The 20187-nt window shown below is 39.9% G+C and overlaps 1 protein-coding gene across 1 annotated transcript in view; it reads left to right on the top strand.

The window, feature by feature from the left end:
* BNC2 (basonuclin zinc finger protein 2) overlaps positions 1 to 18337 on the top strand; it is a 380730-nt gene extending 362393 nt beyond the window's left edge. Inside the window, exon 6 of the mRNA XM_084832130.1 lies at positions 17465 to 18337. Coding sequence (XP_084688256.1) covers positions 17465 to 18125 — 661 coding nt within the window. The 3' untranslated portion in view covers positions 18126 to 18337. The remainder of the gene's footprint in view (positions 1 to 17464) is intronic.
* Positions 18338 to 20187: the final 1850 nt, after the last annotated feature.

Below are 20187 nucleotides of genomic sequence, written 5' to 3'. Positions count from 1 at the left end.
ATTATTTCAAAGGACCCTGTTTGATTACTAAATAATTTAACTTTTTAAAATTTACATTTACATTTCCCCCCTAAGAGATTTATCACTGCCTCCATGGAAAGGAAAGCAAAATTTAAAAAAGCTTTCAGTTTGCCAAAACTAACACTTGTAAATCAGAATCTGTAAATCTTATTGAAAATGTGCATTTGTTTCTGTAAAAAAAGAAAAAGAAAAAAAAGAGGAACACAATCAGGCTAGGATTTATTTATGTTGTATTCAAGTAATTTTCATAATATTTCCAAATTTCAGCCTCCATGCCAAACTGTATGATTTAAAACGAGTTGTAAATTCATGATAAAAAGCCATTAGTACTGAAGAATTAGTGGCCTTGACTTTAGTGGTTTATGAAGTTCCTTACTTATTTAATTAACTGCTATACAATTCAGTTCTTTTCTCTCATTTATTTGCTTTGCTGTGTAAAACCCTCAGCTCCATAACTAAACTTGAGATCATTTTAGTTGAAAATATAAACAGAAAACAATTAACTTATGCCTATGCATCTCAAGTAAGGCTTTTGCATCCAGTGTTCAGGAGGTTAAAGAAAAAAAGAAGTCCGTTAATCCATATTTTTATACTGACAGCCACCAATCTTGCATTATAAAATAGAGAATGAGAAAAATCACATCTTAGTTGAATCAGTTAGCTGGGCCCTTGATGTGTGACAAAGATAGCCTAGCTATCGCACAATGAGGTGTCAAGGTTTCATGAGAAAAGGAGCCAGATGTTAGTAGATAGGACAGCATCTTCTCATTGGGGAACTTCTAAGCTCTGATCGCCAGATATAGAAGCAGCACTAATTCTACAGCCTTTTTAGCCTATACCGTCACAAAGGGGGCACAGCTGGGTCACTCAGCTCACTAGTAATTGTGTTTTACAGACTTCTAAAGCAATTGGCTCAGTCAGTCCCAATTCAATAAAAGTGGAGAGCGAGAGCACTTTTGTTCTTTTTTTTTTTTACTTGAAATTATTTCATTCAGCAGTCTGTCTTTTTTATTACCAGGACTTGACATTAGCACTCCAAGCTATATTAGCATCCATTTCAGCAGTTCAGTAATGGTATTAAAAAAACACTTAACTTCAACGGTGAATGGTTGTATGACAGTGCCATAAAAATCCACATTAAAAAAAACTTATGTATTTGTCCCTGCAATTTTTCCCCCTACTTGTTTAACCGCTTCAAAACTGTGCTGTCATTCGCAAAGACTTTTGCCCTAAGGGAAACGCAAGAGAGTACTGTGAGACTACCTACCACCACCACCACCAAAATAGGCAGAAAGGGAGAGAAATGAGAACAATTTAAAAGCAAGAAATTAGAGTCCAAATGTCTGCTGTTTAGGAACCAGAGAAGAATAAGCCACAATTTATCATGTCTGTTTCAAAACATACTGATGTCAATGAGAATCTGCCTGTTGGGTTTAATGGGTAATTAAAACAGAAGCCAACCGAGGAAGGACTAATAAACTCAAAATACCTGAGGTAAAAGTCTTTGGCACCTTGCACCTTTTTGAGGCTTATTTTGAACCCAGCACTTTCTTAGTACTTGGAATGAGACCTTAAATACCTTGGCAATGCATGGTGCTCATAAATGACAACATTAGGTTCTAAATTTTGATTAAACATTCTGTAATTAATCAATGGTAGATACGAAGCAGTTGTTGGGGTCCAGAGCTGCAAAATGCTTGATATATAAAACATTACAAAGTAATTAGAGTGTGCTCCTTCACAAGAGAAAGGATTGCCTTCAATAAAGAGGTAAATGATAGCATCATGTTTATTGTGGACGTAGGCAGCCAGTGCAATATGATAAACTGCAGGAGATACACATATCAGTAATCATCTGCATTATTAGTGTCATTAATCATAATTCTAAAAATATGACAGCAGCCGCCAACTTTTGACCAATTTTCCTTCTGCCTGTTGGCCGTTATAACTTCACTAATAGACTGCAGTGCTCCTGTGTGTGTGGCAGTTTTGCATTGAGAATGGAAGGTTAATTATATTTCAGCTGCTGATTCCTTCTCTCCTTGGAAAAGCCTTAGCACTTCGACAATCCCAGGAGCTCACTGCTGTTAAACCAGTAAAACTACTTTATTGAAATTTTCTTTGTTGGTCAGGAGTGAGTAGATGTTTCAAATGAGATATAAGCATCAGGCTGGGACAGTTGCTAACAGTTCTTGCGCCAAAGTAATCCTTGGAAGGCAAACTGAATTCATACTTCTTCTTTGCTTGGTCTCCCGTGGATGGGTTTGGTTTTTTTTTAAATCTTTCAGAATTTAATAACAAATAGCAATAGTAAGCATGGAACAATTTCATGGGATCCCAGCACTGAAGGCAAGAGCTGGCATAGATACATTGTTTGTGGTAATCAGCCATTGAAGTACAGCTAGACAATTACTAAAAAATACCATGAGAAAAGTGTGTGTGTGTGTATGCGCGCGTGCGCAGGGGGGGGAGAAAGCATTGTACATCGTAAGTCACAACAGCATTGAAAGTAGCACAGTGCATTTGAAATATCACAATATTCAACAGCAGTACAAGGTACTTTGGAATTTCTTTACATTTCTTTTCTTCAGTTCTTGTGAAAATTCTAAAAGATTGAAATAAACATCAACTTTTGGAATTGGTTCTGAGATTTTGTGTCATCATGGCTATGCAAATTCATAGTGAACAATGACTTTGATTAAAGAACTTCTGACTTTCATGTCTTTCCTATAATTTCCAATCCAGTCCACATATGCTATGAATTAATAGCCAGTAGTGTAATACCAACTTTCCAATTGAAAATGGCATCAATTCGAGGAGCATTCCTTCAAACTGTAATTTCAACCCTAATCCGAAAGGTTTCTTCCAAACCAGACGGGTTACGTTGTAAAACTCTTCTCAATATATCAATTTTGTTCCTTCATGGAAGGTCCCCACATGCATGTTCATCACTTTAGCTAGCATCTAGTTGTAACTTACATTCATGATATTAAACTACACATTTTAGATTTTCATATAATCTCAGATGCAATGCTTTTCAGTGGAGTGAGTTCATGCATGTGGCTGTGGGTCATAAACAATAAATAGTGAAGTGAGGTATGTGCGTGTATGAACAAACCCTTTCCACAGTTTCCTTTCAAAGTTCTGCAGTTACCCAGGCTTTTCATTCAAAGTGAATTCCAGAAGCATGAGGTAATCTCTGCCAGCCTGTTATGAACAAGTTAACACCTGTACCTTTATGTGTTGGTTGTTGCTTTACTGGTTCTGCCAATATGTAACCACCCAAAGGAACATGCACCACACTGTACCAAAGTACCCATACAACATTCAGTGTCATCACTGTTACAGTTCAGCCCCTTCTATCTATGTGGCTAAAGGGATGGTGATTCATTTCATGTTGTTTTTGAGGTACAAAGTATGTTGTAGCTCCTCTATCCTGTTACTTTGGAATAGGAGAAATGGACTTACAGACATTGCACTCTAGCACTAGTGCTTTGTGGATCACATACCAATGGCTACACCAGTACAACATCACAATATGCCACCGGTGGGTGCAGACTGACAAGTCAGCTCAAATATTCACAACAGAGGCTTCAGGCATTTTTAAATAATTACTTCGGTAAAAAAAGTTATCCCACCCACCCTTCTCCCGAATGGTGTTCAAGGCGGCACTGAATTACAGAATTCAGTTAAGAGATTCTTGAACTCTTAAAAAATGCTGCATGAATGTTATGAGGAGAAAAATAAGCATGAACCTTGGATCAAGCATTTCATTTTAAAAATCACTCTAACTTCAAAATATCGTCCAAGCAATAAATCTCAGCAAATTGATATTCATTAAGAAGGAATCTGTCATGGATGGCCTACAGAAGGCCCATAAAAGCCACTGAAGCTATGCTCCACAGGAATGTATGAAGCCCTTGTGCACAGATAGACTGAAAAATCCTAGACAGTGGAGTGGGCTTCTTGATAATCCCAAGTAAGATGGCCTATGAAGCGGGACTAATTAAGTCACTGCATTCCACTACCTACTCAGGGCTGGCCCATGACATTTTACAGCAGCCAATGGCTCCCCCCCCCCCAGTCAAGTTCCATAGTAACTAAAGTCAGTAAAGTTATTTTGGCACATGAGACATAAAATCCCACAAGCACCTCTTCCCCATAACATGCAGTGAAGATACAATAGCAAATTCAATAACCAACCATTTCCTGCCTTTCATGATACCCAAAATCTGCTCCCTGAGGCAGCTGCCTCACTCTGCCTAATGGAAGGGCTGGGATAGTGTTTGATAAATATTGTTTATTTCATTCATATGCTTAGTTCATTTTGGCAAGGCTTGGTCAGACTTTTTATTTACAATTTCTCTGACCAGTTCTGGATGTTAAAAAAAAAAGTCCTAACTTGCCTCCCCACCTTCTATAATGAGACAGTTTGCATTGAGGCAGTTGGTAAAGTGTGTGGTTGAAGTGTTGCAATACAACTTACACCATTACTGAGTAACTCTGGCAAGTACGCCAGTGGTTACGCTTCTTGGTTGTAATGCCTTTTGATCTTTAACGAACAACAATACTAATACATTAAGAGTGTGCCTCGACCTTGATGCTTTTGAGCACACGCAGCTGTTGGAAAAATGTAATTCTGTTCACACCCTAAGAGCCATCTCACTTAACACCTCAACAGGTATGTGCTGAATTACCAGGACTTTCAAGAGTGTAGAACTCTAAGGCGTTACTTTTACAAAGAATTGCACAAGCAGAAGACATAGCAGACAGGTTATTCCATGGTAAAATCAGAGGATTTATTTGATTAGGTGGGCCGTATACAGCCTGCCCAAATGTCACATTGATATTAATGTTTGTGTGCATTCTGAAGCGATAACAAATGGTTTTCTTTTTACTGTGGCCCTGCATTTTGTATGCAAAAGGCTTGGTCGCCTCTGCCAACAACCCAATAATTCTCGCTAACATCTTCCGAGTTACAACATTTATAAAGTTGCAAAGTGGAGTAAACAAACCATCTGTTTGGCTTTACCATATATGTCATGCTCTCTTATTAGCATATTACGATTCATTTAGTAAACAAATTTGGTGATTTTGTTCATGTCAAAGTCAGAAGGAGCTTGAAGATGATTAACATTCCTGGGACAGGCACATTAATACATCGCTTCCTCTGCAAAGTTAAGTGGCTTCTCAGGAGAATCGCCCCTTGTTGACAAGATGAGACTGTCAATTTTGTTTGCCTGCCACATTAGGGGCCGTAAGGGGATGGCAAGCTCCGAGAACGAGGAGCAGTGTAGGCAGCATCATTCACTGCGAATTGAGAAAAGAAGTCTAATTCTGATAAATGGTCGACCCCAATACATCCTACCTGTTATTACAACAGACGTGCTGTATCTGTGCAGTAAATTAGTTAAACCCCTAAAGAGTTTGGTGAGAGCTTATCTTCAAGTGAATAATTTGAGTGGAGAGGGAGCTGTCTTCGTGACCAGTGTGAATGATTTGTTTCATATTGAGAAGGATTATAATGACTGGGTTCCACATTTTTAATTTGCAAGAATTTGCTTGTCTTTTATTTCCTGCCTTTAATAAGCGCTTCTTTACTTTTTTTTAATAGGTGCTGAACTGTTTTTTACCTTTTGGATTTTCTTCCTATAAAAGGTTAATATTTTCTCAGATTCTACGCAATTCATAAAAGCTTTAGAAATGAATGTTGCTCAGGCTGCTGGAGTAAAAATTGTCCGTATTTCACTGGCCACAAAGTAACCAATCTTCCAAAATGTTAGCAATGAGAAGAATTTCCATTAAGCATAATCAGTTATGGACATCAGATGCTGCACACTGCAAAAGAAGACGCATATTGCTATGAGATCGACTGATTTTTTTAAAAAAAATTACCCAATCCAGGAAAAGGCAGGATTAAACAGCAAATGTGACCCTGGGAAAGTCAGGCAGCAGTCCTATACCCACTTACCTAGAAGTAAGGCCCATTGAACATACTTCTCAATAGATATATATAGGATTGCATTGTATGACTAGGAAATTATCTTTTTTATTTTCCAATTTCTAGATAAAATTAGCCCAAATACCTTACACGCTGATCATGAATTCAAAGCGTATGAGAAAAATGCAGTTTACTTCAGTCCTAAAGAAATATCAGGACCTGGTCTGTTATCATAAATTTGCACTTATGTTAGCTCTGATAGTTTCATTTGGACTAAAGCTGTAGCCATGGGTGGAACTGTGGGGATCTTGGCCCCTTGGGGAAATTACACGCGCGCGCGCACACACATACACACATTTCAGCTTTTATGGGAAAAAAGTAACTATAAGGAAAAGCAGGCAGGTGGCATTATACCAAATTGCTCAGTCAAACTACTCCCACCTTTCAGTGTTCTGACCAATGTGTGCCAAGAACTGGGATAACAAACAAATATTAAGCCTTTATTTTTAAATGCTATAAAATTAAATTTTATCAATATTTAATACAGTTACTTTAAAACATATTAGTTAAGCTGTATTTACTCTCACCACAAAGCGATTCACTATGGGCTATTTAACCACACGATGGATGTTCCCCCCAGCTAAGCTTTGCTTTGAATTTCATGCCTAAGTTAATATGGAATTACAAACAATGCAAAGACAAAACTACTTCATTTTGTCTTTTGAAAACAAGGGGGTGCCATTAGCTTTATATGGCTTTAGGCAGAACCATATACTGCTCCCAGTAATTCTCCGGGTTCATTTGCCAAAAAGGAAGAAAGAACAATGTTCCATAACTAGCCACAGTGCATCCTACTTTAACCCAACTTCAGCTGTAGAGGACACACCCCTACAACAGTAGGTGATAAATCAGAAAAAGCAAATTCAAAGGACCCCAAAAATAAATATGGAATAATAGCACTTGAGTGAACCAGCAAAACATCAGGAAAGGGACTCTTCTCCCAGCACCTTGGCTTCTGTTGTATCTGCTATAATAGAAACGACCACTACTCTCTTTTCCTTCCTTCTCTGGATCCTGCTTATAACTTGCCTAGACTAGGAAAGGCTTCTGACATTACAGATGTGTGAGTGATCTGTGTATCCTGTCTTCATTTGAAGGGCTAACCTGTGCTTCTTTCCCGTTGTGAGACGCATATGAGCCATGTCCAAGTACAGATCCTAACCCTCATTGCAGGGTACATGCACAAGTTCTTCCTTCACACAGTATATCAAAAGCAGGGGGCAATTTGTGGCCCTCCAGATGTTTTGGCCTACAACTCCCACCATCCTTCACCATTAGCTATGCTGGCTAAGGCTGATGGGAGCTGTAGGCCAAAGCATCTTGAAGTCCACAAGCTGCCCATCTTGATCAACAACATGGAAAGAGCGTCCCTTGGGGGTGCTTCCTAGTCACATGGAAAATTACTAGGAGTGCATTTCTACCCAGGAAGGACCTATGTAGGCTGAAAAATGGGCACTTCCAAAAACAGCCTGGCTGTTGCCTCTCAGGAGGATGGATGTTGCCAGGTTTGAAGGACCTTGACTGGCTAAGGTAAGGAGGAAGGTGAATGAGTAAGGAGGCTTGAATTGGAAGGGGGCAAGGGCAGAAGCCTTTACAGGGCATATGCCCATATTCTAGATAGCCACAAGAGGAGGGAACCCATCTATCAGTGCCTTTGCTTTTATGTATGTATGTATGTATGTATTACATTTCTATCCCACTTTTTTTTCTCCTTAAGAAACCCAAGGCAGCATACATAATCTTCCTCCTCCTCCACTTTATCCTCACAACAACAACTCTGTGAGGTGGGTTGGGCTGAGAGTCTGTGACTGGCCCAAAGTCACCCAGTGAGCTTCATGGCCGAGTGAGGACTAGAACCCAGACCTCCCGACTCCCAGTCCAATGCTCTAGCCACTACACCACACTGGCTCGCTTGTATATAACTTACATTGATGGGGTTCGCACAATTCCAAAAGGGGAAATAAGCCGTGGGCCAGTCACATGCCAGCGGGATTTGTATAATCGCCCTTGGCAATGCAGCTTGCTATGTCGTACAAACCCAGCAAGGGTGGCTTGTTGCCATGGGCTGTTGTAGGGTTCTGAGTTGTCTTGTTAACCATGGCAACAAGCCACCTCTGCTGGGTTTGCACACAACAGTAAGCCACACCAGTGAGGGTAATTATGGAAATCCTCCCTACCCATGATGGGCACACACAGCAGAGAAATAAGACACTGTGGCTTCTTATTTCCCCCTCTGTGATTGTGTGAACAGGCCCATTGCAGCCTACGGTGAATGGCTGAAATTTGATAACAGTAGACATTTTCATGTGAATGCTGACAGTCCTGGATAGTTTTTGTTAATGTTTGAAATCTCAGAGATACAGCAGGGAATGTTGACAGTCACCTAAATGTGATTATCAGGATTCAAACACTTTTTGCTATATATCCAGAAAGAGTCTTTGGATATTCATAAATTCATCTGGAATTGTCAGTAACTATATGTCACAAATAAATATGTGAATGTTAGCAATTTATTTATTTTACTTATTTATTTAATAGATTATATACCTCTTACCATAGCTAAAAAATATCTCTAAGCGGTTTACATAGAAAAATAAAATACATTTATCATGATAAAATATTTATATTAAACATTAAAACAAAATACTCAAAATATAATAAAAAAAACTGGGCAGCACAATCAATTGGGGAAGAGATGACTCTTGAGTTCGTGCTTGAAACAATTTGGGATATTCATTGTAATACATATACTTAGAGATTTTATGAAAGGACTAGATTAGGCTCAGTACAAAAATCCTGTAGCATTGTAGTCAACGCACTCTCCTTGGATATTTGCAGTAGAGTATACCAAGAGTTCATTGACACTAAACACGTAAACCAGTTTAATTACCATGGCTTCCTCCAAGGAACCTTTGGAAGTGACACTTTGTGATGCTGCTGACAATCCTCTGTTAGGATTCCCTAGGCCTTTCATAAAGCTACACTTCCCTAGCTTTCTAAAGCAGTTAAAGTCGTTTACATTTATATTATAGACATGGCCTCCTGGAATACTTTAACTTTGGCTGACAAAGGCACCAACACTACAAAACATACAGTTAGACAAAATCGCCTGAACAATGCTGGCAAGAAAACCGTTATGTTGGCTCAGTGGGACTTTCTCAGTTTTCCTTTTTACAAATTGAGAGCTCTTTTCCTCAAACTTTCCAAATTGTCATGTCAGTGTATTTGGCTTTGGTAGCACTATATTATTCCTGCAACACATCCCAGCAAGTCTTAGGGTCTTGGGGAGCTACACTGACTTGTAGATTTAGTACTGTCATGAAACATAAAGTGAAATGTATGTTTCATCAAAATTAGATTTGTTAGCAATCTGTTAAACCCATCATTAATTTGAAGTGTTAAATTAGTACCGTGACCCAGATGTTGCAAGATTTCTTGTTGTTTTAATGTACAAGGTTAATGAATGTTGTATCTTATAGCTTATCTAGCTACTGGTATACAGTAGCTAGGTGGCATTTAACCAGTGCATAGTCTGATGGGATGTGCTCATTTCTTGGCATTGGAGCCTGCCACAATTAATTCAATGGAGCTGCAGCAGGAGATGTTTGTAAGCAGAATGGAAATAGGATTTTGTAAGCTGGATGTAAGTAGAATATTGGCTACAATCCTGCACAGGATTGCAGCCACTGGGTTGTATCCAATGTTAGTCCTACTTAGAGTAGATTCATTGAAACGAATGTGACTTAAGTTATAACCCACTGGCTTTAAAAGAGCCATGAATTTAGGCCATGCCCATAAAAGGGGAAGACTTTCTATTGTGTTCCAGGCTTCTTCATTGTTCTATTTAAAAGCTATTGCTAAATTTGGGGCGCGGGGAATCCACATCCAATAGAAAAATAAGATCAATATTTTGTTTTAGTTGTTTTCACTCAATAAATATGTAACTAGCTATCACATTGTAGGGAAAACAGCTGAAGAATTGCCAGGCCAAAACGAAAAGCTCTGTAAAAGGAAGAAAGTTCCTAATCTGATTATATTTTAGGGTTATTTTTTGTAAGCTTTTTAATTAATTAACTGATTAGTTGTGCATAATTCATCACCCAGACGTAAAAATAGACAGTAGAAGGTTTAGTGTAGTAGCTACACTCCATTCTAATTATTCTCATGATCAAAACAAGGCATTGTGGCTTATTCATTTAAGCCATGGTGGCTTGTTTAAATTGGCAGCATGTGCTGGGCACCCTTAGCTTAACTGCTTGTCTGGGCATGGCTTGTCATGTTGTCCGAACCTAGTGCCTGCAGGCACTAGTGTACCCCTGGACACCTTTCTTGGTGCCAACCAAGGTGCCCTACCCCTCCCATGTTAAAAACAAAACAGATTTTTTTACTGGCAGGTGGGATTGCTGTGAAATCGGTTTCTGTTGGTGCTGAAAACTGTAGGTTCAAAAGCGTTGTTTAGTGTGTTGGGGCCCAGACCCCACCTCTGCCTTGTACATTGTCTTTTGAGCAGGTTACTAGTCCTTTGCAGGCTACCTCCCATGGTAGCCACTTTATGGTGGTCCCCAGGAAAGTTTCGGAAATTGCCAAGTGTTCCCACAGCCCCAAAAGGTTACCTGCCCCTGGTAAACTGTACACAAGTGGTAAGTTGTTCAAAGTTACCAGTATGGGTATTTGAAACACATTTTGGGCATTGGCAAAACATTATTATTATTTTTACATTGTCAGTGCCTATTACAGTAACAAAAACGCATAGGGTGTGTTTGTGGGGGGGACGATGGACAAGTTGCACTTCAGTCTCAGCCACCAGTTAATCAGCTGTGGCTGCAATCCTGTGCAGACTGAAATGGGGGAGAAAATCCTATGGAACACAGGGGGGCTTGCTTCCAAGGGAACAAGCATCAAGTAACACTGTAATGCATCATTGAGAGCAGCTGAGATATAGCATGTATTTTGAACCTCGTTTAATGGAAAAATAGGAGCTATGACAGAGGTTTTAAAAACTGCAGTCATCTTCCATTAGAAAAACATCCTTATTACAAATTAAATGCTATGCTGGCAAATCTGTGGCAGCAACAGGAGTTTTACCATGTTTTGATACTGACGTGGAAGAAAAGCTTTAAAATATACTTAGGGCGCAATGCTATAGAGATAGACGGGCGCCTCCGACCTCCCCTGAACTCGGAGGCAACTGCATATCCAATGCAGGGCAGAAGCAGCACGGAGGAGTGGATTGCCTCCATTCTGCAGCCACCCTGCACTTTGCCTTAGACGCACGTTTTCATGCAACTAAGTGTTGCTTCGGGGAGTGGGCGGGAACGGGGCTGGAGACCACATAGGAAGCTGTCTAAAACAGCTTTTGTGGTCTCCTCCCATCCCCACACCCAGGAACACCCCATTTTCACCTGTCTGTGCTCCATGTTATGAGCACGGAAGCAGTGGTGGTGCAGTTCTCTGCCCCAGCTATGAGGGGGAGGGGAGCACGATTTCCTGGCTACAAGCTCATAGCACTGGCTACAAGCTTGTAGCTGGGAAACCAAAAAATCCTATCTCCCCCAGACACTGTAGGATTGCTCTCATAATGGATGTTTAGAAGCAGAACTTGCCTACGGGTGCTTCTTAGTATGCCTGAAGAGGAAAGACATAAGTAGAATTGCCACTAGATTTTTCACCTAAAGTGAAATTCAAAGTGATTGTGGGGATTCCTCCTCAAGGAAAATGGCTGAAGAATTTTTGAGAGAAGCCAAAAGACTTTTGATAAGACTAATTACATTTCTTAGGTCAATATCACACACCTAAGTTGTCAGGTTTTGCCTAAAGGCAATTTCAGAGTAATTTTGGAGGTCCCTTCGCAGGTGAAACATCTGAGAAATTTTGATGGAAGCTGAAAGAATTTTGATGAGAGTAACAAAATTTCTCAGAAAGGTTGACTGTTCTCTAGAAATAAGTGGGCTGAAACAGACGTGACATGAACCAAGGGTCCTTGTTACTATTCCACGTGCACCCCAGAACATTTAAATACACTTGTCATATGCACTGCTCTATTTGTGCATAGTATTAACATGCTAGTAGTGTGCTCATCCAGCCCAATGATTGCTGGCATATCTACATATGAATGGGCAGCCACACTTGCAAAGTGCATTTAAACACATGGAACATTTACATGGGTAGGCAATTCAATTGCAGCTCATGTTAGGTCTGCTTTGCCCTTTATAGATAGTGATTGGGTAGGATCCAGATTTGTCACACATAGAGCAGACCCATTGAAATCAAGATTTTCATGACTAATGTAAATCCCATTGCTTTCATTGGGTTTATATCTTCCAGACCATCTGGTTGTATCCAATCCCATCTGTCCAACAGCAGAATGGGGACTGCTGGTAGAACAGATCTCCCAGCATGTACCCCCTCCAGTCTGTTCCAGACATCCCACTGTGCGAGTCGAAGTTCAATGTGATGATGGAACCTGCTGTTCTTTATCCACTATACGCACTAACAGCTACCTGAACAGTTATCTACATTTGAATAAAATGTTTTTAAACCTAGGGATGTATGGATTGTGTAAAATCCTTTCTGTCTGTGTTTCATCATGGATTGTAAGGCACCTTTCATTCTGCAGTCTGTCCATTGACGGAATCAGGTTTTTTTAGTTCCTGAATTTGCGCAAATGCGCATTTCTGCAAACTTACACATGTGAAAATGCACAAATTCCCCCAAAATGCACAAAGTCTCCAAAAATGTGCTTTTTCACACTTTACCCTATGGGGAAATGCACATTTTTTGCTATTTTTAAAAAATAAATTGCATATTTTTTGACGATTAAATTTGCACAAAATTTGGAAAGTTAGAAAATGGACTCCACCTGAAAAGCGGGAAGCCAGTCCCCTGCGGAATCTGTTGGTCGGATTCATCAAAATCCAAAATCATTTGGTTCCGTTGTAGATTTCTCTGACATCCCTACTTAAACCTAATGTAACTTTAAACTCCATGATTTCAGTATTAAATCTGAAAATGTAAAAACCACCATATCCAAATGAATATACATTTTCCCCACAATACATCTGTTTAGATTTCCATATGATCTTGAGGAGGATTATTCAACAGGAGTGGTATAGATTAAGAAATGAATGTAACAGAATCAATTCCTTTGAACTGTGGTTGCATAATGGAAATCGACTACTATGAATGAACTCATGTTCAGAAGTTATGAACAGCAGGGCTAATGCACTGCAATGAGTTCATCTTTATTATTGCATTACACCTGAATCAATTGATAAAGCAAGATTTTTTTAAAGCTAGGAATGGCACTTAATTGAATAAAAGTCAATGTAATTATATTAGGAGAAGCCAATGGTACTGCTGACAGCGGAAAAGGGACCTTGCCGACGAGAGTGCCAGAACTTTTCCACACATTTCTGCACATTGTTTGCCTGACAGATATTAAGGGCTGGTACATAGTTTAATTAGATTACTGATAGCTGCTGCTGTAAATGATAAGTGAATGGATATGGCATCACTTTCTGTTGATAGCTGAAACTGGCTGCAACTTTTAATAGGTCATCATCAGGAAAGCAACTTTCACTTGCAGGGGTTAGGGAGTGTTCCATTGATCCAATATTAATATGTTTTTGTGTCTTGTATTCTGTAAATCTTGATGTTATTTCCATAACAGATCTAGCTGTTGATTTTTTGTAAGTGGCAAACCAAAGAAATAAAATGTGCAAGAAATGACAAGCATGCTATTTCCTAGCTGCATTCACACAAAAGTAAACCTGCACTGAGTTATAATGGGGCATGGAAAAACTGGGAAATGGTCAATCTTAGCTGTGATGTGGTGACCACTTCAAATGCTGCCATGTGGAGGCTGCTGCAGATGAGAAACAGTGTGGTGTAGTGACCAGAGAGGCAGGTTTGGCTGTGGGAAACGTGGGTTCAAATTGCCTGTCGGCTACAGAGCTCACTAGGTGCCTTAGCCACATCACACTCTCTCAGCCTAAACTGCTGCACAGGGATATTGTGAGCAGGCCAGGGCTGTAACCCAGAGACCTGGTTTGTACAACATGACAGCCCACTGTAGCTGTTGCATCATGTTGGGTGCCCACAGGCGCCATTTTTGTATGGTGCCTGCAGGCACGTGGCTTGTGTCACGTGAAGCCAGGCAGCAGGGGTTGTTTGACAGTTGTCCAATAACTCATGGCTTGTTTTAGGGTTATTTGAGGGTTGTCTAATCCTCAAACAACCCCTGGGTTCACACAACACATAAAGCCAGGTGCCCGCAGGTGCTATGCAAAAATGGTGCCCAGCATAATAAAATGGCCCACGTGGATAAATTAAGCCACAGTGGGCTGTCATGATGTGTGAACAGGCCCAGAGCCTGTGCATGTAAGTTTGCCTTCTCCAACAGGCAGGAGAATAGGCAGTCATGGCCTCTCCCATCCATTCCTACCCTAATCCCAGGCCTACTGCGCAGCATACTAGGATTCCTGCTTGTTACAACAGGCAGGAGTGGTGGGATGTCTGGGGGATAACTGGGCTGGAGATACTGTGGTTGTCCCTCTTCTGCTGCATCAAGGACATTAAAGCAATGTGCACATTCTCTGGGTTGAGATCTCGCAAAATGCTAAAATGCAAAGGCTCCAATGCTCTCCTGAGCTTCTCAGGGAGAGGGGAGGATTGAAACATAACAAAGAATGAGTTGTGGTGCAACAGCTGCCTGTACGCACCTGTCCATTTTTACCATGGTTAAAATGGCCATATTTGCATGGCAAGCTACTGTGCACAAAAAAATCATGTACATGGATTGGCCACTATGCTGTTGCACTTGAAGTTGTCACCATACCTCTGCCTGTTTGCATGATGCAGTCAGGGGAGCAAACACATTTCACAGATGTAATTTCACAGTGTCATTCATTACACCATGAAGCTCAATGGTGTTGTTACAATAACTGGCAACACAACTGCAGCTTGTTAACATACAGACATTCACAGTTAAGCGCTTCCTGTATTTTGCTTAGAAACTTTTCCTTTGAATAATTTGCCATCTGACACCAGAATGGGCAAGAAATAATTCTGCCTAAGAGGCTGTAAGGCCCACCTCTATTTATTTATCATTCATGTATGTGAACTCTGAATGCATCTGTTCAGAGCAGATCTGTGGGTGATGTGAATTTGCCTTTGTCTGATTTGATTTATGGTTTTAGATTGTGCGGTTGGTCCGGTAACCATCAGGACAACAGTGTAAGTGAGATGATGGGTGACAGAAAATGATCTCATGGCCGAAGCATTTTTAGCCTGTATTTTATTGTTTTAAGATTCTCTTTTCTTTTTTGAAGCCAGATGTGACTGGATTGGAATGTGAATTTGTTCTCTTTCTCTTTCTCTCTGTCTCTGTCTCTCCCTCTCTTTCTTTCTATATCTCTCTCTGTCTCCCTCTTTCTTTTGTGATCTCGATTTAGCAAAAGATTAGAAAGCTGATCTTATCACAAGGTAAGCTCAGCCTTCGTAAGTGCAGCGTGGGGGATATGTATAACACACTTCTCTGGTTAGAAGAACCAGTTGTACAATACCTGCTGTGAAAGGATAGTTGTCCCCTTGGGAATGAATGAACAATATATACGTCCCCTTCCCCCATCCCCACTCCGCAGATGTATCTCTCAGTAGCTCTTCTCCATAGGGAGAGAACTCCATTTGGGACCCAAATTTGCTCTCTCTCAATTATCAATCCATCCTTTAACTACAAACAGCCACCTGCCTTCTATCAAAGGAGAATAGGCTGGTGTCCTACTTTGCTATATTTAATAAGGTAAACGAGTTATGTCAAGGTACAATGAATCATGTAAACAGACATGGAAAATTAACTCTACATTATTATACTTTCTGTCATGTTACGATGCACAGTTGGGTTATTCTGCTATGTTTGGAAGCCCAGCTGCTTGAGAGATACACTACTGGTGAATATGTTCTTTGAACAGCCAATGTTCAAATAACATAAAGGAATCTCATTTTACCATCTTTGGTTTCTGACACTTAGTCACCCCAGTCCTTAGTCATCCATGTGCTGAAGGAGTTGACTTTGTAGATCAGGAACCACACAGCCAGGTTGGATCCAGATGTGCATCAGCTTTACAATGCACACTTGAACTTCAGGCATCCATTGCAGCCCCCATTTGAACTACAAGAGAAGGAAGGGGGCATGCATTTCCATCCACATTGCAATGTGGCTGGGCATGCATATCTCCAACCATGGTCTTAGCGCATTGTTGTGCACACCTATATCTGGATTGGAAACTGTATGGACTTCTTTTTTCTAATTTAGGGAAACTTTACACCTGGGAATAGGAGGATATGTAGACTTAGCAGCACTGAGCCCATCATTTGCTGACAATCACAGATAATATGTGGGACTTAAAATGAAAAGAATGTTACAATAATAAAAAAATCTTTGAAGTTTTTAGAATTCTATTTTAATAGGATATTTTAGTTCATTTTCATATGCTCTTCTTAATGTATTGTCTTTCCCCTCTCAGACCTTCAGGAATGTTGAGGGGGGAGGAGAAGCAATTAATTTAAATAAATACAATAAGGCTACTGAAGCAATGATATAAACAAATATAATAAGTCCACATTTGTGCTACTAGGACTTGGAACAGCCTTAAGCAGCACAGAATCATATTCATTCACAACTGTTTTCAAAAACTCTTCAGAATAAAGTAAAACAAATCACCCCACATGACTCAACATGGATTGTGTTCCTCAGTTACTAGTGAGGCCCCAAATTTAAGCATACGCATAACTGTTCTAAGCCACAGTGCCTTATACAGATGGCCTTTTCTGTTTCCGTTCAAATATTTCACTGCTCCATCCTATTTAAAATTGGACTGTCCAGAAATATTCTGTCAGCTTATTCCTGTAACTGGTAACAGGATAAACCAGTCTTAACTTCTTTGCTCCGATTACCCTTTGTCCTCTGTTGGTCTCTATGATTACGGTCCAATACTATAACCGTGTGAACAGTGGGTCAAATCTTGTGCATTCAGAAAGATGTTGCACTGGTTTCCTTCCTCCTGTCTAGTTCTTGTGAAATAGTATGTTTTTGGAAAGAGCAGCCTTAATCCACCGATTAAAAACAAAAAGTAATGTTAGCCTGACAAAAGTTATGTCACCTAAGACACAAGGGCTGCAATTACTTATAAGTGAAATGATAGTCTTCTTCTTTTTTTAATAGGATTGTGAATTACTGCGGCTTTGTGGCATTTTGCCTACCATTTATAGGAACTTCAGTTGTCTGTAGAGTAAAGACTAGAGTTCCAAGAGAAGGGGCAGGAGGAGGAGTATTGTATGAAAATTACTTGTTGATAACTTGATTTAATCTGTAAGGTTTCCTACTATAATCAGCAATGCTGTATGTTTTTCTTCCTCCCCATCCCCTTCCTCTTTCTTTCCCAGACACAGTGCTAACATAAACCTGCACCGTAAACTGTTGACCAAAGAACTGGATGACATGGGACTGGATACCTCTCAGCCCTCACTTAGCAAGGACCTCCGTGATGAATTTTTGATGAAGATCTATGGTGCCCCACATCAGATAGGGTATGATATAAGGGAAGACACATCCTCCCCAGCAGGTACTGAGGATTCCCATCTGAATGGGTACGGAAGGGGCATGTCAGAAGAATACATGGTGCTAGACCTCAGCACCACTTCCAGCATCCAGTCTAGTAGTAGTATCCATTCCTCGAGAGAATCTGACGCGGGAAGCGATGAGGGGATTCTCCTTGATGATGTTGACGGGGCAAGTGACAGTGGGGAATCATCACACAAATCTGATGCCCCAGCCTTAGCAGTTGGCATGGGTGCTGAAGTCCCAGGATCCCTCATGTTTAACAGTGTTTCCATGAGCAATGGGGGGATCATGTGTAACATTTGCCACAAAATGTACAGCAACAAGGGGACGCTCAGGGTGCATTACAAGACTGTGCACTTACGAGAAATGCACAAGTGCAAAATCCCAGGATGTAACATGATGTTTTCCTCTGTCCGCAGTCGGAATCGACACAGTCAGAACCCTAATCTGCATAAAAACATTCCCTTCACTTCACTAGATTAGTTCAAAGGTGGACATGGTAAACGCCAGCTCTCACAGAGGGTCTTACTTCTTTGAACTTCCATTTACAGACTATTATATAAATATATAAAAATATAAATATATATCTTTTTTTTCTTTTTTTAACAAAACAGAAAAACACCAGGTGCTTTTTGTTTTCCTTTTTCTAATTTTTGTTCGTTCGTTTGTTTGTTAGGGTTTTTATTTTGTGTGGGTTGGGGTAGTATCTTTAACCTGGGATGAAATTTCCACTGCTTTAAAAAAGAAAAAAGAAAAAAAAACATGAACAAACTTGCATTTTAAATCCCCACTTTTGTTATAAAATATGTGGTCATCTCCAAAGAGACTGTTTCTCCTACCTATGACTGTTGCCTGCAATCTTAGAAAAGGAAGGGAAAAAATGGAAAAACCCGAAGAAACAAAGCACTGCAGAGAGAAAGAGAGAGAGAGAGAAAGAAAGAACAACTTCAGTTGTCTATGGTGTATTTTAAACCTTTGAGAAGACCGTCAACTACGCATGGCTGTTACACTTGTATATATTGAGCCCGGAAGGGCCCATGATGTAAAACAATTGTATTGATGGTGGTTTAACCTTTTTTGTTTGTTTGTTTTGGTTTTTTTTTTTACATTTACATTTACATCCAGCTGTTAGATATGTGGGGGGGGGGGATAGTTTGCTGGCTCGCTCTATTCATTTATATTAGCTTCAATGCACATTTTTTTAAAAAAGAAAAGAAAATACAAGGTCTTGTTTTTTAACTACCTGCTAGAGATGCGTAATGAGGAGGTGCTGGCATGCTTTAGAGCACCTGATCAGATACAGGTTTTTTGTTTTCTTTTGTTTTTTGGTCTTGTTACTATTACATAAATCCAGTCATGCACTTTTTTCTTACACAATGTGGGGATGTGTAATAATATCCATACCCTTTTTTCCCTTAAAAGTATTGCCATATGTTCAGTGTCTTATTAAGAAAAAATACACTTTGTTACAAGTGGTCTGGTCAGTATGGGGCGAGAATGCCGAACAAAAAGTGTTAAGTGTTAACACAAAACTGCCAACTTTGCACAAGTTTTCAGTAACCAAAATATAATCAGCTGCCCTAACCACAGTCCAGGATTTTGGCGGTCAGAAAAAGAATTAATCCTAGCAATTTAGGTTCTAAATATTATCCGCAAAAGCAAGTTCACAGGTTTTTTGTTTTTTTAAAAAAGGAAAGCAAAGCTACACAGTGAGAGACAATTAAGGCATTTCTTCATGTGAGAAAGAATGGGTTTTCAGGAAATAGGTACCTCAGGGTGCAGTCCTATGCACACTTACCTGGGAGCAAGTCTCATTCACTCTAAGTGTCACAGAGAATGCATGGTTGCCACCAACCCATGTCATCCCCACCACTCCTCCATAACATTTTCCTGATAACATTTAGAAAAGGCAACATGTGATGTAATGTTATATTCAATGTTTTCCCACTCCAGTTCCCACTTCCAGGGCATCTGGAAATGCTGAATATGATGGTATTATAGCACATGGTTTTTTCCCTTAAACATTACTGAGGAGACACATGGCAAAGGTGGGAGGCGGGGTTATGGGTTTACAGAAGCCACGCATCACCCATAAAGTTTAATTGGAACCTCAGTGACTGAATATGAATTCCTGAGATGAATTTGTGTGTTCTCTACTGAAGACTTGAGCTTTAGTTGCATTAAAAAGAAAAACAATTCTGACCTCTGCAAAGTTGTCTGATGTGCACTGGAAAGTGCTATAGTATGATTAAGGCATGTTTTTATAGAAGCAATCAAAAGCCATTAATGGCACAAGCACTTAAAGTTTGGAAAATATGTGCTATTCCCCTTTGGAGAAATCAGAAGCTGGTGGCTGTGGTGGAGGGACCCAAAACAAATCTTAATGTTTTAGTATTTTGTACTTTCCCAACATGATTTGTAAGGGAAGAATTACAGTAGAGTTAGGAAAGAGTACATCAGAGAGGAAGCTTGTGATTGAGGAAGACAGGGAGAAGCTGCTCTCCAAATCTTTTTGTTTGTTTGTTTCTGGTGTTTACACATGTTG

Source organism: Heloderma suspectum, chromosome 2, assembly GCF_057233095.1.
Source record: "Heloderma suspectum isolate Gila_16-S chromosome 2, 16-S_ref, whole genome shotgun sequence".
Lineage (NCBI taxonomy): Eukaryota > Metazoa > Chordata > Lepidosauria > Squamata > Helodermatidae > Heloderma > Heloderma suspectum.
Note: the sequence above shows the minus strand (reverse complement) of the source record. Positions and strands in the feature narration are given on the sequence as shown.